Here is a 25,179-nt window from a genome sequence, read left to right on the forward strand (position 1 = left end):
AGGTCATTAAAGATCTCTGGGCATTTGCTTGAAACAAAGTCAGGGTGTTGTGTCAGTGTCCTGCTAAATCTACTACTGTGGCCACTTTTAGACTCCTGCAACTCCATGTCTTCAGATAAACCCTCTCTTCTACTCTGTACCTAACCTCTGATGTATGCTGAGTTTATTGGTGTTGATTGACAACTGTTGCAACGTCCAAATAGATGCCGCACAGTGATGGTGGTCGAGATGACCCCCTATTGCTCTTTGAGTGATAACTGTTTTCAGCAATGACTGTAATGCTTTATTATAAAGAGTTTATATACAGTGATGTTAAAGTAATGGCAGTGGCCACAGGCATTGAGGCGTGTACAGGCTTCGGAAGTGTCCTGATGCAAATGTAAAGCTCTTAGCCTCTGTGAGCATGAGACTAGTCCTCATTCTTCAGGCTTCATTCAGGAACTTGTGGGCAACTTGGGCTTGGCAGTGGGGAGATAAGACTTCACATTCATAATAGCTCGTTTCATTACGTGTCTGAAAGCAGCTGGAACAGTAGTTATCGTACTATGAGGGGAAATATTTTAAGTTCTGCTTGCTGAGAGACTCGGAGTCATTGCTGAACAGAGCTTGGAGGACAACAGAAGGGATTTGGCTGAGATTAAACTTATCATATATTTGAGTAGCCTCAGATTTGACTGAATTTGTGCCTCGTATACCTCATTAATGCTGCCCTCTGCCCTGCTTCTTAGTAATGTCTGTATCAACAAATCACAGCCAATTCCAAACAGTCAGCCAGAGGCTCGTAGTAATTAGCTGCTGTCCTTTAAAGGCTAATAAGGATGATAGTGGGTCTATAGTGAAGTATTGATTTTTCTATTTACTTCAAAATATCAATACAAAGTAATAGTAAAACAGTAGTAATTTGAATATATATGGTGACACGGTGGCACAACAGGAGGTGACACTTTACACAGATCCAGAATTCTTGTTGGTTTGAGTCCTGCCACTTATCACTGTGTGTGATGAGTTTGTTGTGTTCTCCCTGTGTCTGTGTGAGTTTTCTCAGGGCACTCCCATGTCCCCCACAATCCAAAAACACATTAGCATGTGGATTGTCTGTGGAAAAGTGTCCATGGTTGTGAATGTGTGAGTGTGTGGTGCCCTTGGATAGACTGGTGCCTTTGCAGGGTGTGTTCTTACTCCGCACAAGTGTCCACAGGTGAATGAATGGAGGTGTGTCTTAAATGGCTCCCTACTCACTGTTCCCTACATTACTCACTATATTTTACATTCATTCATTCATTATCTGTAAGCGCTTAACCAGTTCAGGGTCGCGGTGGGTCTAGAGCCTACCTGGAATCATTGGGTGCAAGGCGGGAATACACCCGGGAGGGGGCGCCAGTCCTTCACAGGGCAACACATACACACACACATTTACTCACACCTATGGACACTTTTGAGTCGCCAGTCCACCTACCAACGTGTGTTTTTGGATTGTGGGAGGAAACCGGAGCACCCGGAGGAAACCCACGCAGACACAGGGTGAACACACCACACTCCTCACAGACAGTCACCCGGAGGAAACCCACACAGACACAGAGAGAACACACCACACTCCTCACAGACAGTCACCCGGAGGAAACCCACGCAGACACAGGGAGAACACACCACATTCCTCACAGACAGTCACCTGGAGGAAACCCAGGCAGACACAGAGAGAACAAACCCCACTCCTCACAGTCACCCGGAGGAAACCCATGCAGACACAGGGAGAACACACCAACTCCTCACAGACAGTCACACAGAGTGGGAATTGAACCCACAACCTCCAGGTCCCTGGAGCTGTGTGACTGCGACACTACCTGCTGCACCACCGTGCCGCACACTATATTGTACAGTGCAATGAAAATACAAAATGGCAGAACCTCAAAAAAGTGCATTATAAATGCTATAAAGATTAGTGCATAGTTTTTGACACCTTATGGCTGTGTTTGTGAAATTGTCAACAGGTGTGAGTGTGTGAGTGACTGGGTGAGTGTACTGTACTCAATGATTCTGGGTACATTTTGAATCCACTGCAACCCTCATCAAGTTGTAGCAGCTAAAAAAAGATTAACTAAATAAACCATTTTACAAATTAGCCCTGTTCTGTCTGTTAGCCCCACCGCTTGTCCAAATGGGCTTGGGAAAATATATCATTCAGTAAAATAAAGACCATAAGCTACATCTGACTGTTGAAACATGTAGGCTTAAAACATAACACAACGGCTAACGGTAGCAGAGCTGTCGTTTCTCATTAGCACTTTCGCTTCTGACAGGAGCTTCTGTCATTATTCAAACTGCTGGTCAGCTCTTATTAAAAGTCAAATTAAAGTGTGCAGATTGCTGCGGTGTGACAGACCGTCGTCTTCTGCTCACACCTGATTTCATGCTGAGGCTCTCCGCCTGTACTTCTCTTAATTAAATCCTGACAGTATGGCTGTCCCCTCGCTGTGCTAGCAGTAGCCCTAAGCAAAGACAAGCAAAATAAGGTGCCAGAGACTGTGGGAGGACCTGCATGGACAACACAGGACAGCGCAGCAAGTGATACTGAGCCATCAGGTACGGATCTTTCCGTTTAATTACCGTATGCAGAAGAAGGCCTGACCTGTCACTTGGTTTTAGCCTCAAAACGAGCGCTACACCAAAAAAGATTACACACTAGATAATGTAACCACTGTAGAAATTAATGTCATGACGAGTTCAATGCTTTTACATCTAGTGAATATGTGTAATCATTTCCAGATTCACTTCAAAATGTATATATTAGTATATTACATTATATATGGACAATGTTTACTGAAGCATGTTTATTAAGCACAAATATATCACTATAAAATGTCAAGAAAAATACTCCAACTAATCATATTTAGTTGGAGTCTAATGTCTAATCCAACGAGATTTAAAATGACCGTTTTTTGCCGTTTAAAACAAGCCTATGCTAAATGCCAGCAGCAAGCTAAAGACATCCCCAAATAATAGTTGATATTTCAAAAAAATGGCCTTAGCAAAGTTTAAATTAGTTCCTTCTCTCCAGAAATCACACTTAGACTGCTCCACAGTCCAATTCTAGGAGTGTTTAGTGAATTTAGGATTGTGACTGTGAACTATTGCGTCCACAAAGTGAGCTCCTTCAGTGAACATTAAGTAAGATTTAGGTTTATTGCTCCTGGGGTTCCCCCTAGAATAATAATTTTTACAGCACTGTACTGAAATCAATGGGAAGTAAAAGGCCGGAGGGTCAGATTCTGCAGTGCTGAGCCCAGATCACCAATGACAGAGACCATATTTAATCTTCTACTGGTCAGAAAAGCCTGGGTGACTGTCTGTGAGGAGTGTGGTGTGTTCTCCCTGTGTCTGCGTGGGTTTCCTCCGGGTGACTGTCTGTGAGGAGTGTGGTGTGTTCTCTCTGTGTCTGCGATGGGTTTCGTCCAGGTGACTGTCTGTGAGGAGTGTGGTGTGTTCTCTCTGTGTCTGCGTGGGTTTCCTCCGGGTGACTGTCTGTGAGTAGTGTGGTGTGTTCTCCCTGTGTCTGCGTGGGTTTCCTCCGGGTAACTGTCTGTGAGGAGTGTGGTGTGTTCTCTCTGTGTCTGCGATGGGTTTCGTCCAGGTGACTGTCTGTGAGGAGTGTGGTGTGTTCTCTCTGTGTCTGCGTGGGTTTCCTCCGGGTGACTGTCTGTGAGGAGTGTGGTGTGTTCTCCCTGTGTCTGCGTGGGTTTCCTCCGGGTAACTGTCTGTGAGGAGTGTGGTGTGTTCTCTCTGTGTCTGCGATGGGTTTCGTCCAGGTGACTGTCTGTGAGGAGTGTGGTGTGTTCTCTCTGTGTCTGCGTGGGTTTCCTCCGGGTGACTGTCTGTGAGGAGTGTGGTGTGTTCTCTCTGTGTCTGCGTGGGTTTCCTCCGGGTGACAGTGAGGAGTGTGGTGTGTTCTCTCTGTGTCTGTGTGGGTTTCCTCCGGGTGATTGTCTGTGAGGAGTGTGGTGTGTTCTCCCTGTGTCTGCGTGGGTTTCCTCCGGGTGACTGTCTGTGAGGAGTGTGGTGTGTTCTCCCTGTGTCCGCGTGGGTGTCCTCCGGGTGCTCCGGTTTCCTCCCTCAGTCCAAAAACACACGTTGGAAGGTGGATTGGTGACTCAAAAGTGTCTGTAGGTGTGAGTGAATGTGTGTGTGTGTGTTGTCCTGTGAAGGACTGGCGCCCCCTCCAGGGTGTATATCCGCCTTGTGCCCAATGATTCCTGGTAGACTCTGGATCCACCGTGACCCTGAACTGGATAAGGGTTACAGACAATGAATGAATGAATGGTCAGAAAAGCATCACAATGATTTTGAAGCTGTAATTTTAAAGGAATAATATTTTGTAGTGTTTCTTTAAGTATGCATGATAAGGAGTGTCTTAAAACATGTGGCGGTATAGTCTGTAAACATATTAGCATGCATTGAAATTCAACAAATATATACCAGGACATTCAACTATATGGATGTCCTATAGTTAGCCATAACATTAACCAATAATTATTTATAGTCCCAGTCTAAATGGGTATTACTGGATTCTATAGCACTCAAGTATGATCTACTAGTACCGCAGGCCGTTAAATCGCCAGGTGAATATCAGTCTCATTTCCTCTGCTTTGTCAGTGTGACCAAATAACAATGAGGGTATTTCTTGATCGATTGACACTGACCGCTTGAATGCCGCTTCATCTCAAATGAGGCATGAAGACTCTCTGCTTAACCTAATCACAACAGGGACCCTCGGATAATGATGTGGTCAAGGCTTCTTTCAGAACGTGTGGCCAGTGATTGTAATCTTATTGATAGCAGTTAATGCCAGCCTCTGTGTGTTTATAGATGCAGCACACAGCCTTGGCCTCGCTCTGTTATTATCATAATGAGATAGTGAAATGCCTCTTGCCTCAGAAGAACTGCCTCTGTGGAACAGCACCACAGATTTCGCCTGACGCTTCCCTTTTAAGACAGAGCCAGATAGCACTGGCACGCTCAAAAGCCTCCATCAAAAGCCTTCTCCATAGGGTCACCAGACAAACGAGTGGCCACTGGATTAAAAAGGGCTCCTTTGGAAAGCTGCTTCTTTCATTCGTTTAGTCGGAGCTGGGATGCTTTCTTTTCGCTGCCCTGTTCACTGATTACAGCAGGACACCAAAATGTAAAACATCCTTTTATTTCAGGTCCCTATCCTATGGTTTAAAAATTCCAGCAGTTTTTAAAGCTACCATTTCCTTACAAACAAACAAACAAACACTCTTCCAAATTACCAGGCATTAAATCATTTTTATTAATTTTTTTATTAGCTTGTGTCCAAATTTAAAAAATATTCATCCTTTTCCTGTTAAGTTACATTGCTTTAAATTTAATTAAAATGTGAAAGAATGGCAGATATAAACATGAGACAGTTATCTGGGAAAAAGCACTGCAAGGTTGTCTTCATCACCATGAAGAGTCTTCCAGTCAGTGAGAGACAATCTGGATGAAGAACAAAAGAGAACAGGAAGAAAGGCCTGACCCCACTGGAGAAATGCTGATTGTTCTCTTTGTTGCCATGACTTTGGTCCTCATTGATCTGATAGTGGTCTATGTCACTGAGAACAACAAAACCAGGAATGAAGGTGGTGCGTTTCCCTTTCATTAGTTTAAATTATTAGTATAGTTTTTTAGTTTGATGCAGATCCTGAAATGCAACCTTCAAACTATTCAACTTCAAAGAAACGTTCACAGCTTTGCATTGATGTTAATTAAACAGGTTTATTTTCTAAATACTTTGCCACTATTTGTGTTGAGTGGTTCATTTTTAAGGTTAAACACACTGCAAAGGGCAACATGAGTTTCCATTCATACGTTCATTGTCTGTAACCACTAATCTAGTTCAGGGTTGCGGTGGGTTCGGAGCCTACCCGGAATCACTGGGCGCAAAGTGGGAACACACCCTGGGGCGGGCGCCAGTCCTTAACGGGTTGACACACAAACACTCACACCTACAGACACTTTTGAGTCACCAATCCACCTACCAACATGTGTTTTTGGACTGTGGGAGGAAACTGGAGCACCCGGAGGAAACCCACGCAGACACAGGGAGAACACACCACACTCCTCACAGACAGTCACCCGGAGGAAACCCACGCAGACACAGGGAGAACACACCACACTCCTCACAGACAGTCATCCGGAGGAAACCCATGCAGACACAGAGAGAACACACCACACTCCTCACAGACAGTCACCCGGAGGAAACCCACGCAGACACAGGGAGAACACACAAACTCCTCACAGACAGTCACCTGGCGTGGGACTTACATGAGTTTTATTTTTTCAAATATTAAAATAATGCAAGAAAAATGGAGATACATAGATTTTGCAAAGTTTTTTTTTCAGTGGAGGTGGTCTTAAATCAGGAGAGGTGGGAAATGTGGATATCTGTGTCCAACTCTGGTCTATTTTATTTCAGACGCTGATTCTATAGCCTTCAACAAGGTGCAAGTGTGAATGATGAAGGCCTGGTGTCAAATCAATGGTCTTTAGTAATGCCAGCGTTGAGAGGTGTTTTTGGTTGAGTGAACAGCTCTAGGCTGAATAATGAGTAATGTTATATTTAATGCAAAACCTGACATTCAGAAAGTTTTACTTGATGTTTAAAGCAGACACAAAACCTTAATATATTCCAAACAAGTCAAGACAATAAATTCCCTTAAAACCCATAAATTCACAAAATAAAAATCGACTATTGATGTGATTTCTTGTGGCCACTGGCCCTACTTTCTCAAATAAACCCCAACACTCGGAGACTGGTTTGATATATTTTCAGAGTAAATACTGAACCAAATTAACCACCGTGAATAGGAGAGAATGTAGCAGACAAGTTTTGATCAGACGAATATGTTGGAAGTGTCTGACTGGAGAGAAAATGATGCAACAATGTGAATGTGGGAGAGAACACTCAAAAAGAGAGAACATTGCAGAACATGACTCTTTTAGTCTTCAAAGAAAAGTATGAAGTATAATTGAGTGCTCTGAAGGAGCTGGAAATTAGCTTAAGGTCAGTGTGCTCAATGTTAGCATGGGCTAGAGAGGTATAAATACCAAGCCCCAAACGTGTTTGATGAACATGTGTACGTATCTTTTGTCTATATCTTGTATCTGAAGTAATCAGTGTTTATTAGAACAGCTGTAGTGATTACCGTAAGCTTCAGCACTGTACATTTCAGTGTCTATGATTTTGCTGCAGTAATGTAAGCTAGCTGGCTTTGCTTGTACAGCTAGCATCAGCCTCGCCATCACAGCAGTTCTCAGTGTGGCATTAAATCACAGAGAAAAGCTTATTTGGGGGCTTTTTTTCTGACCTTCAAGCAGAAATGCCACCTCATTGTGCAGTAGATTTATTATTACAATACATTCTTTCATAATTTGCCAGAAAAGTGTTGTTGTGTGCGTATCAGCACAGGTTTATCAGCGCCCTGACCCACTCAAATCATTTCAAACTGTTGCAAGATCACATTTTTGATTCTTTTTGGCTCCACAGCAAGGCCTTAGTGCTCATGGATGGGAGGTTAGAGGAAAGTTCTGGTGAATATTTTAACCAGTCATCTCCACACTGTTAGCTATTAGCTATACTCCCCACATAACACTTGAGCCCTCCAACACTGGGAGGATGAGGATTCTTGTCACACTGCCGCTCATGCTCCATCAATTGATTGCCACGTGCTGCAGCTGCATGCCAACTGCCCAGGTCTGACACATTAGCTGAGAGACTTTTGCTGGCAGGACACTCCACCTTCCTAGATCGAGTGAGCCCAGTGTGCTCTCTTAGGACTTGCAGCTTCGGATGGCTGCGGCAACACTAGGGATCAAATCAACAATGTCTTCAGGCGTTTAATTTTGTGATGTCTTTTCTTCACAACTCATTTGCATAATGTAGAGTAAATTTAAACAGGATTAATTGCTTGAATGCTGCCAAGTCCAGATACAAATCACCTGCTCTTTTAGGAAATGTGTGGTCACCTGTCTGTCTGTCAAACGAGGTCATGTGGTCCTGCCATTGAGACTTGGTATAGGTTGGTGTGCCTACCTGAGCAGGGAATTAAAACCTAATCTACTACTTGGAGATCTTATTTAGTTCCTCTCAATCTGTATTGAGTATTTGCAATTCATGATTCTCCAATTTGTTTGAGCTTTGTCCAAGCTGATGCCAAGCATCTATGTACTGTGTTCTATGATACTGATGTTCTCCATGTAGAATGGGATCTACTACTTGGAGGGCAGTGGTATTATCCACTATGCTATTCCACATGTATTACAACCCAAATCTTTAATAATTTGCAAGAGAGCATTTGTTATGCGTGTATCTGTAGAATCTTATCAGAACCGCAACACACTTGCTCCACTTCAAACTGTTGGAGGATCACATCTGTCTTCTTTGCCGCCAGAGCAGGGCCTTAGAGCTCCAGGCTGGGGGAAGATAGGAAGGTTCTAGAGGCTTTACTCACATCAAATATCCGTCAGGTGCAGGGTACTGGGCTGGACACTGGGCTGTTTTGGAGACATTTGAAGGCTGACGAGAGAGGCGATGATGTGTTGAGCCGCTGGCCACTCTCCAGTCTGACAGAGCGAGAGACGCAAATGTTTGTGAGGAGAACAGTGCTATGTAGGTTAGCTTTTTGTGGGAAGGACAGGGAGGCTGCTCTTGAGAGACCATACACACACACCACCCCCCCCCCACCACAAACCCCACCCAGTTTATTGCTTTATTTCTCTGCCTTGCAGTCACTCGCTCAGCTGTGTATCTGCCGTGTGAACATCCAACTACTCAAGGTCAAGTTTTCCCAGTTTAGCACTACAACACGCCCATTATATACAGCGTCATAGAATAGTCACAAGCAGGGTGACAATGTTGCTATTTACGGTTGTCAAAGAAGACAACTGGACAACAGTGATCAAGTGAAATCTTTTGTTGATTTGTGAAAATGAGTACACACACTCCAGGGGCGTCCACATTCCCCAGTAAAAAGTCAACGTAATCCCAAATCCACGCAAACACACTACAGTTCCCATAATGCCCCAGTGTTTTTCCTTTGCTTGGGTAGGTAACTCTTTCAGTCAGAGCCATTTTACTTTGGTTTATACACAGAGTAAAGAACATTTATATAAATTTAAATGAAAGTCAGCCACATAACAGACAAGGTAATAGGAGCTCAAAGCTGCTATAGTGTAATTACCTCAACTTCCTGCCACTTTAATTACAATATTGGAAATCTTAGCTAACTGTAAATAAATAGAAGTACTTTACTCACTCAAATCAACATTTTTCAGGAGTCAAATGTGTGTAGATTAATGTCCAAGACTTGCTTGACTTTGAAAGAAAATATGTTTTTAGATAAAAACGCTTTTGTTTAAGTAGGTGCCAATACTGCTAAGATTATTAGCGCCCCCTAACTTTGGCCACCTCCTCTGCTTGTGACAGTCAAACGAGACAGTTGCTACCACATTCAGTTGTTTTGAGAGGTTCACAATGAGATTACGTTTGTCCTGTGTTGGTATCCGTACTCTACATGTAAGGATTACAACGGCGGTAGATTTTCCACTCAGAGAAAAGGAAGCTAACCGCTAAGCTAACTTTTACACTGAGGGAAATATCTGTCGCGAAATGGAAATGTGTTGTGTTCCACATGCAGTTTTGCACACAAAGAATTACAACACTGTTAGAGATACTTAAATATTGTTTAGATATGTGATTTCTTGCAAGACTGATGTTTAAATGCCCTACTAGGGCTTGATCTTATGTTTTATGGTTTTACCCAATGCAATTGGCAAAGAGAGAGAGCGGAATTGCACCATATACGGCAGTGGCCGGAATTAGGGGAAAGACTGATAGTCATTTAGTATAACTTATCATCAAATTCATATTAAACCACTAAACAAAGGCATTTATTGAATAGGCGTCTTAGCATAGACTTTATTATATAAAATGGGCCTTGATAACACAAGCTCAAAAATTGAGGAGAGTTTAAATAAAGGGAGTTTCTTTTAATTATTTCTTCAGGAAAGGTCACAAAAATGAATATAATAACACATTTCTTTAGTGTTAAAATGTTATTCATTTTACATCCATGGCAGAGTAATTTCTATTTTAAATAAATTAATCTATTTAACAGGCATTGTATTTGATTGGCGGCGGCACGGTGGTGCAGCAGGTAGTGTCGCAATCACACAGCTCCAGGGGCCTGGAGGTTGTGGGTTCGATTCCCGCTCCGGGTGACTGTCTGTGAGGAGTTGGTGTGTTCTCCCCGTGTCCGCGTGGGTTTCCTCCGGGTGCTCCGGTTTCCTCCCACAGTCCAAAAACACACGTTGCAGGTGGATTGGCGACTCAAAAGTGTCCGTAGGTGTGAGTGAATGTGTGTGTGTCTGTGTTGCCCTGTGAAGGACTGGCGTCCCCTCCAGGGTGTATTCCTGCCTTGCGCCCAATGATTCCAGGTAGGCTCTGGACCCCCCGCGACCCTAAAATTGGATAAGCGGTTACAGATAATGGATGGTTACAGATGATGGATGGATGGATGTATTTGATTGGGTTCGATTCCCACTCCAGGTGACAGTGAGGAGTCTCTGTCTCCCTGTGTCTGCGTGGGTTTCCTCCGGGTGACTGTCTGTGAGGAGTGTGGTGTGTTCTCCCTGTGTCTGCATGGGTTTCCTCCGGGTGACTGTCTGTGAGGAGTGTGGTGTGTTCTCCCTGTGTCTGCATGGGTTTCCTCCGGGTGACTGTCTGTGAGGAGTGTGGTGTGTTCTCCCTGTGTCTGCGTGGGTTTCCTCCGGGTGACTGTCTGTGAGGAGTGTGGTGTGTTCTCCCTGTGTCTGCGTGGGTTTCCTCCGAGTGACTGTCTGTGAGGAGTGTGGTGTGTTCTCCCTGTGTCTGCATGGGTTTCCTCCGGGTGACTGTCTGTGAGGAGTGTGGTGTGTTCTCCCTGTGTCTGCGTGGGTTTCCTCCGCGTGACTGTCTGTGAGGAGTGTGGTGTGTTCTCCCTGTGTCTGCATGGGTTTCCTCCGGGTGACTGTCTGTGAGGAGTGTGGTGTGTTCTCCCTGTGTCTGCGTGGGTTTCCTCCGGGTGACTGTCTGCGAGGAGTGTGGTGTGTTCTCCCTGTGTCTGCGTGGGTTTCCTCCGAGTGACTGTCTGTGAGGAGTGTGGTGTGTTCTCCCTGTGTCTGCATGGGTTTCCTCCGGGTGACTGTCTGTGAGGAGTGTGGTGTGTTCTCCCTGTGTCTGCGTGGGTTTCCTCCGCGTGACTGTCTGTGAGGAGTGTGGTGTGTTCTCTCTGTGTCTGCGTGTGTTTCCTCCGGGTGCTCCAGTTTCCTCCCACAGCCCAAAAACACACGTTGGTAGGTGGATTGGCGACTCCAGTGTCCGTAGGTGTGTGTGTGTGAGTGAATGTGTGTGTGTTGCCCTGTGAAGGACTGGCGCCCCCTCCAGGGTGTATTCCCACCTTGCGCCCAATGATTCCAGGTAGGCTCTGGACCCACCTGAACTGGATAAGGGTTACAGATAATGAATGAATGAATGAGATGGGTACAGCTATGCCGTTGTAAACATATTCTGTGCCACTGTACAACTAAAATAATCTAGAAATGTATAATACATGTATAATACAACACATTTCAGGGATTATGTACAATTACATTATGGTACAGTGGCCAACAATGTCACTGACAAAGTTCTAAGGTTCCTAGGTTTGACCCTTGCCTCTTTTCACTGCCTGTGAAATGTTAGGTCTGTCCCCTCCAGGTGCTCCAGTTTCCTTCCACGTTCGTAATACGCATGTCGGTAAGTGGATTGTCTGTGGGATATTGTTCACAGGTGTGACTGTGTGAGTGACTGGTGGATGTCCTGTGTTGGACTGGAGTCCTGGGTGCGTTCCTGACTTGCACTGTCACCTGTCTACCGAACAGCGGATGTGTGTTGAGCATACTGGGGCAGATTGGCTGCTGTTGCATCACGCAGGTGGAGGCTGCACGTTGGTGCTATTTCAGGAGACTCCCTAATGTTTCAAAGAATTGAAAGTGCTTTTGGTGTCTAGAAAAGTGATAGAAGTGTAACTAATGTGGGATGAAAATAGCATATTAGGAAAATATAATTAAAAAAAAATTGTCCACGTTTTTAAAGGTGGCATTCTTGATTTTAATGAAAAAAATGAAGTTAGTTAGTGTTATTCTTTCCATTTTCTCTTTAAGTCGGAAGCCAGGACTTTTCCCTGCTCTACATTGCAGCAGCGTTAAATGTTTCCACTTTCACTAGACAGCATGACACACAGTCTAATCTGCAGTAATTCTCCCAGGGACCTCAGATGTGTGTCATGAGTGATCATCCTAAACGGCTGAACACAGCTTGAACACTTAGAGCTGCTGTCACTTACTTTGTGACATCTTTATTGATTGTGAAAGAACACATTAAACTGATGTTTAGCAATAACATTGCTGTCTGCTAGACTGTGGTGGAGAATCCCTGGAGGACGGCCCGTAAGACTGGAGCCTGTGGTGCGGTGAGATACGGCAAATATCTATAATGTATTTCCAGTTGATCAGCGTGGTCACAGACGTTGAACAGTGCACACACGGTTTGTATAATCTCCACAGAAAGGCATGAAATCAAATGGGGCAATCTCAAGCAGCTGTGCATGAGTATAAGCTCCCCCTGCTCACTGCCAATCATCAGCCAGGGATTTCAAACTCCAAAAATCCCCCAGTGAGTTTGAAAAACACACTTGTCTGCGTCCAGAAACACTGCATTGTCACTAGTTTAAGAAAACAACCCTATCCCTCAAAACGACAAAAATCCATAGCTGCCCTTGGCTTCTTTAACCAAATGTCACATCGTACTTTATTGTAATGTATGTCATCCATCTCAGTGAGTGAGCGGTCCTAATCGAGAATGAGACAGCATTGGTTGCATGGGCAGCATTTAAAAAGGCTGTCGTCTACACTCCAGTTGGTGAAGGAAGAATGTGTCAGGCCTGCAGTAAAACTAGTGCTGGTCAAATCCAATCTCGTGCTGAAGCAGGGGATTTTTAGCAACTAACCAGTTGTTACCAACCAGTATGTTTGAAACCCTACCCATGCTGGTGGACAATAAAAGACTGTAACCCGTCTGCTGATGAATTTGTTGTGTTGGTTGTTATCTAGTTCATTAACAGTGGACAGATTCTGACTGTGGACCACTCTCAAACTAGCACTGACAATGGCATGTGTGAAAAGTCACAAAGCACTTCTGATTCTGTTAAACTCACACACACACACACACACACACTACCATGTCATGTCATTGTCACTGCTGTGCTGATAATGGTCCTTCACCCAAATAGTATGGATTTCTGAATTTCAAAGGTAAGAAATTGACCAACACTAAATAAGGGAAGCTGGGATATGTGCTTAATAGCAAATTAACTATAATAAGTGCTTATCCAGGTCAGGGTCGCGGTGGGTCCAAAGCATACCTGGAATCACTGGGTGCAAGGAGGGAATACACCCTGGAGGGGGCGCCAGTCGTTCACAGGGCAACACAGACACACACACACACTCACACACTCACCCCTACGGACACTTTTTGAGTTGTCAATCCACCTACCAACGTGTGTTTTTTGGACTGTGGGAGGAAACCGGAGCACCCGGAGGAAACACACGGAGACACAGGGAGAACACACCACACTCCTCACAGACAGTCACCCGGACGAAACCCACACAGACACAGGGAGAACACACCAACTCCTCACAGACAGTCACCCGGAGGAAACTCACGCAGACACAGGGAGAACACACCACACTCCTCACAGACAGTCACCCGGAGGAAACCAACACAGACAGAGGGAGAACACACCACACTCCTCACAGACAGTCACCCATAGGAAACCCACGCAAACACAGGGAGAACACACCACACTCCTCACAGACAGTCATCCGGAGGAAACCAACGCAGACACAGGGAGAACACACCACACTCCTCACAGACAGTCACCCGGAGGAAACCCACGCAGACACAGAGAGAACACACCACACTCTTCACAGACAGTCACCCGGAGGAGACCCACGCAGACACAGAGAGAACACACCACACTCCTCACAGACAGTCACCCGGAGGAAACCCACACAGACACAGAGAGAACACACCACACTCCTCACAGACAGTCACCCGGAGGAAACCCACGCAGACACAGGGAGAACACACCAACTCCTCACAGACAGTCACCCGGAGGAAACCCATGCAGACACAGGGAGAACATACCACACTCCTCACAGACAGTCACCCGGAGGAAACCCACGCAGACACAGGGAGAACACACCACACTCCTCACAGACAGTCACCCGGAGCGGGAATCGAACCCACAACCTCCAGGTCCCTGGAGCTGTGTGACTGCGACATCTACCTGCTGCACCACCGTGCCGCCCCTGCAAAATCTTAATCATAATCATAAATGCACATGTCTGTATGTTGACTCAGTATAGTTAAAAAATACTAAACAAATCAGTTATAAGGTTTTCATTTACCAGCTGCGATTTTTAAGTTTACAGCTTGTTAATATGATTCCTTTCTGATCATAAGGCTCGATCTGCAGGGTGCAGTTGGAGTGTAATGAGTTCAGTGGGGTCTCAGCAGTGATGAGTGTTGTTTCTCTGTTGTTCTGTGCAGACGAGGTGCTGGGTTCCGGGTGTGGAGATTTGGAGCAGCTGGGTGGAGACTCAGGGGAGTTCAGGAGCGGGAATTATCCAAACAGCTTTAACAACGGAACGAGATGCAGCTGGAACATCACTGTGGAAAACAATAAGGTACTGACCCTGAGGAGTGAAGGGCGGGAGGGAAAAGCATCACCTAATGTCCACTCTTTTGTAGTTGTGTGTTTCATATGTGATTATATAACAGTGTCTCATTTAAAAATCTTCACAGCTATCCAGAGTACCAAAGCCACAATAATGCTTATTTCTGCTAGAGCTTCTATGGGAATTTCAATGTTGTGTTAATCCCTGTGGCAGTTCTCGCCACGGTTTAGGTTCAGTTTTCATACACGAGGAGTAAAATAGAGTCCAAATATATGGTGTAACCCTTTCCAAAATAGTAGAAGGTAAGTAAATATCCTTGATTTCAGGCTGAGAATGAACATGAACTGGAGCTAAGCAATTACACACTGCATCTGAAAGAGATTTACAATAACTAACTGAATCATTTTATATTTTCCCTTTCTTCCAGTTTATCCCCTACTGCTCTTAATTGGGCACTATTTTAAGCAAAATCCCTCCTCTCAGAACCCAAGAGACCCATTACAGAACTAACAGTGATACTCAAAACGGACTGTGTTTAAAACCCGTAAAGAACATTTTAACATGAGTTCTGAAACAGTGGAGAGATCTTTAAACTGGAGTGAGGTGAAGACAGTACTTTATTTTCCCACATCTTTTGTTTAAGCCCTGGCTGCTGAGCTTGAGTAAAGCTGGAGAGAAGATCTACTTAAGGAAGAACAAAGAGATTTAGGTTAAAGCTGTGGAGAGGGAATAGAAAGCTTTAAAATGAAAGGCGTTCAGAAAGAAGTGATTGAATGTAATTTTAAACACAGATAAGGAAACGAAAATTATTACGTCACGTACAAAAACGCAAACCCAATAAGCTATCCATCTGCTGGGAGAGAGAGAGAGAGAGAGAGAGAGAGAGAGAGAGAGAGAGGGAGGGAGGGAGGAGAGAGAGAGAGAGAGAGAGAGAGAGAGAGAGAGAGAGAGAGAGAGAGAGAGAGAGAGAGACTCTGAGTGGAATGGACTGATCGTGTAAGGACAGTGAAAAACAGAACAATACTGTGCTTTTGTTCCTCCAGGTGGTCTCTGTGTCTCCCTGTGTCTGCATGGGTTTCCTCCGGGTGACTGTCTGTGAGGAGTGTGGTGTGTTCTCCCTGTGTCTGCGTGGGTTTCCTCCGGGTGACTGTCTGTGAGGAGCGTGGTGTGTTCTCCCTGTGTCTGCGTGGGTTTCCTCCGGGTGGCTGTCACGCTCCTCACAGACAGTCACCCGGAATCACCTGGAGCTGTGTGACTGCGACACCTACCTGCTGCGCCACTGTGCCGCCCCTGTTTAGTTATTAATTATTTTTAATGTTGTATTAAAATCATTATACATCGTTTAGGAATCAAATTAACATAGGTCCAAAGAATGCTTGTTAACCTTTTTAAGAGCATAGTGATATATTTCAGAAAGCTTTACAGCAATGTTCTTATGATCACTATAATAACGCTGGACTTGCACTGTTTTTAACTTGGGCTCCACAAGCTTGCATTAATCCGTCTCTGCTCTCTGCTCGTGTGGGATGACTACAGCTTATAAAGATCTCGGTTTTATTAATAGAAGATCCTGACTGATTAGAAAGGCTGTCAGACAAGGATCATCAGAACAATGACCTTTTGTGTGTGTAGCCTGTAGAAGTTCATTTATCACAGGAGGAGTTCTTTTGGCTTTGTTGATTTTATTGTGTAATGCTATTTTTGCTTGACAGTAATGACCTTAGGCAGGAGTCTGGAGGAGTAAAAATGTTTTCCAATAAATCTGAGGAGTGTGGGGATATGAGCGGAGAGTGGGGAATACCAGCCACTTGTATTGATCATCTACAGCCTCAGCTTTTACACACACTGCTGTGTGATAATGAAAGGATTTATAGTACATCAGTGTTGTCTCTGTCAGGGAAAAGCAGTGTTTTATGTCAATTTGAAGTTTGAGTAATGCTTGGGTAATAATTGTTTATTTATTATTGTATTTTATTTTGTTTTTATTATAGGGCGGAACAGTGGCGCAGCAGGTAGTGTCACAGTCACACAGTTCCAGGGACCTGGAGGTTGTGGGTTCGATTCCCGCTCTGGGTGACTGTCTGTGAGGAGTTTGGTGTGTTCTCTCTGTGTCTGCGTGGGTTTCCTCCGGGTGACTGTCTGTGAGGAGTGTGGCGTGTACTCTCAGTGTTCGCATGGGTTTCCTCTGGGTGACTGTCTGTGAGGAGTGTAGTGTTTTCTCTCAGTGTTCGCGTGGGTTTCCTCCGGGTGACTGTCTGTGAGGAGTTTGGTGTGTTCTCCCTGTGTCAGCCTGGGTTTCCTCCGGGTGACTGTCTGTGAGGAGTGTAGTGTGTTCTCCCTGTGTCTGCATGGGTTTCCTCCGGGTGACTGTGAGGAGTGTGGTGTGTTCTCCTTGTGTCTGTGTGGGTTTCCTCCAGGTGACTGTCTGTGAGGAGTTTGGTGTGTTCTCTCAGTGTTCGCATGGGTTTCCTCCGGGTGACTGTCTGTGAGGAGTGTGGTGTGTTCTCCATTGTACTTTTCAGCATAGTTATAGATTATAAAGTTAGATTCAAAGTATAACATTCATTCATTCATTCATTATCTGTAACCCTTATCCAGTTCAGGGTCGCGGTGGATCCAGGGCCTACCTGGAATCATTGGGCGCAAGGCAGGGAATACACCCTGGAGAGGGCGCCAGTCCTTCACAGGGCTATTACAGTTTATGCAAATGATTATTACTGTCATTTTTTTTTATAAATAAGGAATTATAGGTACATAGCAGACTAATGATGAAATGGGTGTTTCTCTTCTGCTCACATAAGTACAGCAGGGAATATACATCAGTGTTTCCTTCTATATTCTATATGGATCTATAAATACATTCAGAACTACAGTGAATTCAAAACAGTAGCCACAAGATGGTAAATAGTTCGATATGTGAGAATTGGCTTGACCGGCAGCTTTGCTTTGCCTGCTTTCACTTGGTTTTGTAGACGCATTTGGGCTCATGAATTTGGCCAGAGGGCATGAGTCAAAATCTTGCAGTTTCTTTGCCTAGTTCTGGTGTTTTTGTCGTTATCAGTCCAAACTCCTCCATCATTTATTAGAGCAAGCTGAATGTTCCAGATAGAAAATCTGCTGAGGGTATAACTGATGGCCTGCAGCCATTCCTACCCTTAACTGAAAGCCTGCTTACATGGAAAAGAAATGGATTCAGGCAGAGAGTGATTTGACTTGAAGAGTTCATAGAAAGGTGTGGTTTAATCAGTCGATTGATTAGTTGATTGATTTTATATTAAGACCTGAACTCTTATTTTGCTCTGCATCATTTCATTACAGTATTTTTCAGAACAAAACCAGTCAAACCTCATGTTGCCCCCATAATTGCGGCATTATGTAATCAGTATAATTTCAAATCAACCTCTGGCCTTTTTCTAATTCGTTTAATTTCTTTTCAATAACAAGAGTGTTTCAGAGTCTACATCTCTCTCTGGAAGTAGAACAAAGTGATAATAGAATGTTATTCATCAGATTTTCAGAATTGTTTCTAAATGTATTATTGAGTTCCCAAATGTTTTAAGTGTTATCACATAAACAACTCTAAATGTAGGTGTTTACCTATGCCACAAATTAAATTGTGGAGAAATAATTAAAGAAAGACAACGCATTGAACTCTAGCTTGTCATGGAACAATACACCGGTGTCGTGGCATGACGGGTGGTGGTGCTGCCATGCATCTACTTCTCAGGTCACTAGAATTTGGTGTGTGCTCCCCACATCTGCTACCCAGCCACTGGGGCCGCATTTGTGTGCTGTTGGTGCCAGTCCCAGGCCTGTGTGGAATGGGAAGGAAGGGCATCTGGTGTGAAACCTGTTCCAATCCTACTGTGAATACATTGTGAATCGGCAGCAGTTTTGGCGAAGGGTCTGCTCTGGCGACCACTTGCAGTCAAACAACAGCAGTTCATTAAGAAAATGTTATTTTTGTTTTTATTTTACTGTCATGGTAGCTATAACATCTCCTAACCTAGCCCACCTCCTTTAAATCCTAAAAGGTTTGAGAAAGTGGTCTTCAACCAAATTAGGACGCACACACACACACAAATAAACACACACACACACACAAAGCCTCAACGCACCCCAGCCCTGCAGCCACAGCAGTGTCCTCCTAACTCAGAGGCTAAGAAGATTGTGCTTTGATGTCATGCCTGAAATCTGCCACCCCACTAGAAGCCAGTCGCCACCGTTCAGCATTCTGGGCCAGCACGATGTTCCACATTAAAACAGCCCCTCCACTCCAGTGGAGTCACTGCAGCGCTATAATGAGCATCTTACGGAGGGGTCTTCCTCTTGTTCAAACTTTAAAGCTTCAGGGGAGTGGGGTTTTTATGTTAATGCAACTGTAGGAGATCATCACTCTCAGTCTTTTAATGAGCCTTATGTACCCCCCCCCCCCCACCGCCCCCCCCTCCCGCTCTTAATGTTGTTTCTGTTCAGGCTTTTCCAAGACCTCAGCCCCATTACAGCAAAATGTGAAATGCAAATGAGCGAGGTTGATTTAATACGTCTGTGAGATTTGGTCGATCTGAACTCTTAACTTCTTTTGCTTCGTTTATATAAAGAGTTTATTAGAGGGAGACACACCCCGCTGACCCTTAAACTCAGTTTTCCCTGGTGGACAACACCAGCTTCCTGTACTTTTATTGTTTTATATTATTACTTTTCTAATTTTTTACTGATTAAAACAAACCCAGTGGAGAAATTGTGTTAAAAATGCTGATTATTTTTTTCATAAACTATTTTCAGCAGTGACCAAACATGAGCAAAGCTCTAAACTTGTAGTTTGTCTGCCTTTGCCCCTCTACTCTCTACTCTTCTAGGAAGGCTGCAGACATGATGTGAGAATTTGATTGAGAATTTGTGAAATCAGGTACTAGATCTCGATCACAGCCAAACCGTCCCAAAATTTGCAAGTGGCATTTATGCCTTGACATTTACGTTCATGTTATTATGCAGATAATCTTATGCAGTGTCACTTGCTATTTTTCCAAAATATCTGCACTGGATATTGCCCTAGGACTGTTATAGCCATTTTCAGTATTTTCAATATACATTATTTACAGCATCAGTCACTGACTGAAGTTCAATACAAAGTGCCGCCATCGGTTCATTGAACTCAACTCTAATGCTTAATATAAAATTTTAATAGGATCAAGGTCAAGAGGGTCATGTTTGACGGTGATGTCATGTTTTTTGTTTGTTCTTGGCAGTTTTTCTGTGGCTTTTATATTGTGTTTATATTAATACTGGAATTAAATCATATATATAATTAAGAATGTTCTGTTTATACTTGGGGGGTGGCACGGTGGCGCAGCAGGTAGTGTCGCAGTCACACAGCTCCAGGGGCCTGGAGGTTGTGGGTTCGATTCCCGCTCCGGGTGACTGTCTGTGAGGAGTTGGTGTGTTCTCTCTGTGTCCGCGTGGGTTTCCTCCCACAGTCCAAAAACACAAGTTGGTAGGTGGATTGGTGATTCAAAAATGTCCGTAGGTGTGAGTGAATGTGTGTGTGTGTGTGTGTTGCCCTGTGAAGGACTGGCGCCCCCTCCAGGGTGTATTCCCGCCTTGTGCCCAATGATTCCAGGTAGGCTCTGGACCCACCGCGACCCTGAGTTGGATAAGCGGTTACAGATAATGGATGGGTGGATGTTTATACTTGGGTAACTAAACAACTTTAGTTTTCCTTGGTGTTTCTGTCCATGTCTCCCACGTTCTTTCTGTTTATATTTTGTCCGTGTGCTTCTCTACGTTGGTCCATGCCACGCCTCCTTCCTCATGTGACTGCTCCAGGTGTTGCTTGTTAGCATGTGTTTAAAAACCCGGTCCTTAGAGTCCGTGTCTGTCAGTCATTCGCTGTGTTTTTGTGCTGGTTTTCCCTGATTCTCTTGTTCTGTTCCCGTGATTTATCTGTCTTAGCATTTCTCAGGTTTTCCTCCGTGTTAATCGTTGTATTTGGTTTAGATTCCCGCGGTTTGTTTTGTTTGTTCACTTGTGTTCCTATTTTGTGTACTTGGCTTGCATTCTGTTTGGTTCCTGTCTGTTGTACCTGAAATAAAGTAGCAGATAAATTATAATAAAAAAGGATACCGTAAAAATAACTGGAATAAATACAACTTCAATAAACAAATAAAATTAATTGCAATAATGTACAATAACTACTATAAAACTATTGGTCTATTGATGTAATATAATGCGCTGTGTGGGTTGTTTCAGGATTTTCTATGGAGATTATTCAAGTTGTGTATGTGTCCTATTATGGGTGGTGCAGCAGGCAGTGTGTCGCAGTCACACAGCTCCAGGGACCTGGAGGTTGTGGGTTCCCACAGCTGGGGTTTTAGGTTCAATTCCTACCTTGGGTGACTGTCTGAGGAGCGTGGTGTGTTCACTCTGTGTCTTTGTTGGTTTCCTCCAGGTGCTCCAGTTTCTAAAGTCCAAAAACCCAAGTGAATAGGCTGTGCAAAGGTGTCTATAGGTGTGAGTGTATAATGGACTAGCGCCCCCTGCCTGGGTCTATTCATTCGTGGTAGGATCCAGGCCCACTGTGACCCTGCCAGGATAAGAGCAGTTACAGAAATTGAACTAATGAATGAATGTATAACTATATCCATGGTCGTTGGCCAAAGCCAATAGCAGGGCCATCACTAGAGATTAAAGATTAGGGCGGCTAAGATTTAACCAGGAGGTCTGAGGTAATTGCCTTATAGCAGTAAATATCTTTGACAAGGTATAGATTAAGCAAAGCCACAAGGAGCTAAGATAACGTTAGTTATCTAAAGCAGAGCTGTAGTTCTCAGTGTTTCAGCTGTGATCTGCTGCTCTCAGTGCAGCTGCTGTAGGAGGGACTGTGACTCCATTGGCTGCAGCACTGACTGATGCACAGATAACTCTGGCTGCTGATTGGCTAAATAAAGGTGACGTCACGTCTCGGGGGTGGGGGGGGGGGGGCGGTGTTGTGTGCTTAGCTGCACCTATGTGTGCTTTTAGGTCCTTTACACCTTTATTTGGTAAACAAAACATGGGAATTTCTTTTTTAATTCATCCGAGAACTTACATTTACGTTTCAGCATAGCTGCTCGAGATGAGGGTGGATACATGAGCTTTGCCTGACGTAAACAAGGACTACTGACGTGCAGACTGACCAATTAAATGTTTACAGAGAAGGTTATCAACCAATAACGGTAGCTCTACAGTCAGACCGTCCAATCAGAAGATTTTAGGCTACTTCACCACGCCCCCTTCTCACCCAAGCGAACCAATCGGAGTAGGGGAGGGCGGGACTAGTTTGTGAACGAAACTTCTCGAAGTTCTATGTAAGCTCTAGAAAAACAAAATAAGTCTAAAAAAGAGGACATGTCCGGGTAAAAGAGGACGTCTGGTCACCCTAACCAACAGCTATGTGGAGACAGAGAAACGTTGTTGAAAATGAAATAACTGGGGGGCTAAAGAACATACAGCCCCCTTAAAACAGGTCTAACGACGTCCATGGCCAATGGTATCGCTGGGAAACACACTGGTGATTTACTTCAACACTAATGACAGACAGAAGGGCAGAATTCAAAGCCATGTACCGTGCCACGGCTGCCACAAAAGAACATTTTCTATGTGAAATATCAGCTGCACCCGCTGCCTTTCGGAACCATCCTTTTATGTACGTGTGAAGATAAGAATAAACTAACCTTATTCTGTAACATGCCTCGCTACGGTTGACCTAGAAATCGAGGGGCTACAGAAGGATGAGGAACGAAGGAGGGGAGGAGTGAAAAACATCCCCACGAGTGACATCCAGCTAACCTCTGCCTCTCTCTCTGTCTTCATTTGTAGATGTAGTAGGAGCTGGTGGTGTCCTGCAGGGTGACCATGGGGAGTTGATGACCCCTGGCTTTCCTGAACAGAGTGATACGAACGGAGTGCTCTATCAAGTGCACTCATTTAACCACATAACCTTCAGAGCATTTCTCTTCTGCCCCTCTTATTCCCCTATTTTTTCTCACATTTTCTTTTTTTGGATGGTGCCCTTGGAGTGACCTTCACTATCTGACACATGGGTCTTTCAGCAACAGCAATGCATTCCACAAACTGTGGTGACTTTTGGCAATATCAAGCAACAGATATCCTACAGCCTTCCTGTACGAGTGTGGCACAAGATCCACACCATCAGGGGGCAGGTACAAGTGTGTGATAACAGGTTTGCCGATTTCCATCCTGTATCATGTAGTCTAAAGCACAAGCTACGCATCTATAGCAGAGTTGGACCTCAGGGGGGCGCTGTACTGTCAGAACTGTTTTTTTATTTTAATTTTTTTTTGTGTTTAGACAGAAACAGAACTGTGCCCTACAGTTTTTACCAAATGCCAAGCTGTTATAACAGTTGCTATGAAAGGAGCGTGATCATTCACAGCGCGAAGCTGCCTGACTGAAGCTGATTAGCTATTTCGCTCAGCTGTAGCCACACTTTGGCCAGAACAGGAAAAAGTGCTTTGGGCTAAAGTCGTGATGAGAATTGATGAGCTCTTCTGACAGTTTAGATTCTTAGGACCCTCCCTGTCGTTCAGCTGCTCCATCTGTCCAGAGGAACCGACAGAAAAGCATTAATCTGCAGCCGGTTGCTACAGTTCATTGTTTATAATTGATCAGGAATGTATATGTGTGTGTGAGAAACATGAGACAGAGAGCGATAGGGAGAGACAAACACAGATAAAACGAGAGACAGAAAATGATAAGACGGAGAATGATAGGAAAAGGGTCTGAAAGAGAGAGAGAGAAATGTTAAGTCGGAGTGATAGTCAGGGGAAAAGGCAGAGAGAGAGAGAGAAAGGAAAAAAGAAACATCAGATATTCAGAAAAAGAGATCAAACAGAACCAGAGAATCATAAATAAAATGATACATTGATAAAGTCAGAGATAGAAATGACAAGACAGAGTGATAAAAAAGAGAATTAGAGATGAGAGAGAGAATAATAGAGTTAGAGATATAGAGAAAGGATAGAGAGAGAGAGAGAGAGAGTAAATGGAGGACTGATTGGTTTAGTGATTAAAGTAATGGGCCAACGATCATGTTCCGGTCCCAGGCGAGGGGTTTGTTGTACGCAGACAGATCGCTGTTGTCACGGCTCTGAGCAGGACGCATGGTCTTGGCGGTGAATGGAAAGACAGAGCGTCTGCTCAGCGCCTGACCTATAGGACACAAAGTTCTTCAGCAAAACCCATTTGATTCACTTTGCAAAGTTCAAGAGTTCCAGAATCTCGCTGCTGGAATGAAGATACTCAAACCAGACTGATACAGATCATGAGCAATGACTCCTAGAAGACCATGCCAGAGTGGACTATGTGAAATAAACAAGATGATGATTTTTATATGAAACACTGTTGTATTTCTCTTCAGTGGAGCATTGTAGTGAGAGTTCATGGCCTTTGACCTGGCCCCTGACTCCTGCAGAGACTTTCAGATGGTGTTAGCGCCCCTAGGTGAGTCTTATTCAGTGATTGTGTGAGTCACGTTGTTCATAGACATAGCCTCAGTGTATAATCACAACATTAAAGCAGCAATGAAAAACCATCCACCTCAGGTCACTTCTGTGGAAATAAGTTGCGCGTATTAAGAACGGTTCAGGGCAGACTGCTAACAGTTTTAGTGCTTTCTACACTGTCGCCAATGCCCCAGCAATCACCACACCACCCACCATCTCTGCACAGGTAGGAAAGTGCTGAAATGACTCAGACCTGAATTCCCTCCTCATTTCAGTGATACTAGACCTGCATTGTTGTATAGTAAGTCCTCACTGGTCCTTGTCTCCAGGTTTCCTTCAGTTCTTATTAGTTTATTGTTTCGTAACCTGACTAGACTTTAGGGATGGAATCAAGTGGGTTGGATTAGAGAAAACGGAATACTATGGGGGCAGCACAGGTAGTGTCACTGTCACATCTCCGGGGACCTGGAGGTTGTGGGTTCAAGTCCCACTCCGGGTGACTGTCTGTGAGGAGTGTGGTGTGTTCTCCCTGTGTCTGTGTGGGTTTCCTCTGGGTGACTGTGAGGAGTTTGGTGTATTCTCCCTGTGTCTGTGTGGGTTTCCTCTGGGTGACTGTCTGTGAGGAGTGTGGTGTGTTCTCTCTGTGTCTGTGTGGGTTTCCTTTGGGTGACTGTGAGGAGTGTGGTGTGTTCTCCCTGTGTCTGTGTGGGTTTCCTCTGGGTGACTGTCTGTGAGGAGTTTGGTGTGTTCTCCCTGTGTCTGCGTGGGTTTCCTCTGGGTGGTTGTCTGTGAGGAGTGTGGTGTGTTCTCCCTGTGTCTGTGTGGGTTTCCTCTGGGTGACTGTCTGTGAGGAGTTTGGTGT

The 25,179-nt window shown here is 44.5% G+C and overlaps 1 protein-coding gene across 1 annotated transcript in view; it reads left to right on the forward strand.

Annotated features, from left to right (window-relative positions):
- Positions 1 to 320: 320 nt before the first annotated feature.
- Positions 321 to 25,179, forward strand: part of zgc:154142 (uncharacterized protein LOC555481 homolog) — a 38,216-nt gene continuing 13,357 nt past the window's right edge. The window contains 9 exon segments of the mRNA XM_066678288.1: positions 321 to 379; positions 5,504 to 5,544; positions 5,547 to 5,639; positions 14,687 to 14,823; positions 22,346 to 22,395; positions 22,397 to 22,452; positions 22,678 to 22,769; positions 22,905 to 23,015; positions 24,451 to 24,543. Of these exon segments, the coding sequence (XP_066534385.1) occupies positions 321 to 379; positions 5,504 to 5,544; positions 5,547 to 5,639; positions 14,687 to 14,823; positions 22,346 to 22,395; positions 22,397 to 22,452; positions 22,678 to 22,769; positions 22,905 to 23,015; positions 24,451 to 24,543 (732 nt within the window).

This window comes from Hoplias malabaricus, chromosome 8 (assembly GCF_029633855.1).
Source record: "Hoplias malabaricus isolate fHopMal1 chromosome 8, fHopMal1.hap1, whole genome shotgun sequence".
Classification (NCBI taxonomy): Eukaryota; Metazoa; Chordata; class Actinopteri; order Characiformes; family Erythrinidae; genus Hoplias; species Hoplias malabaricus.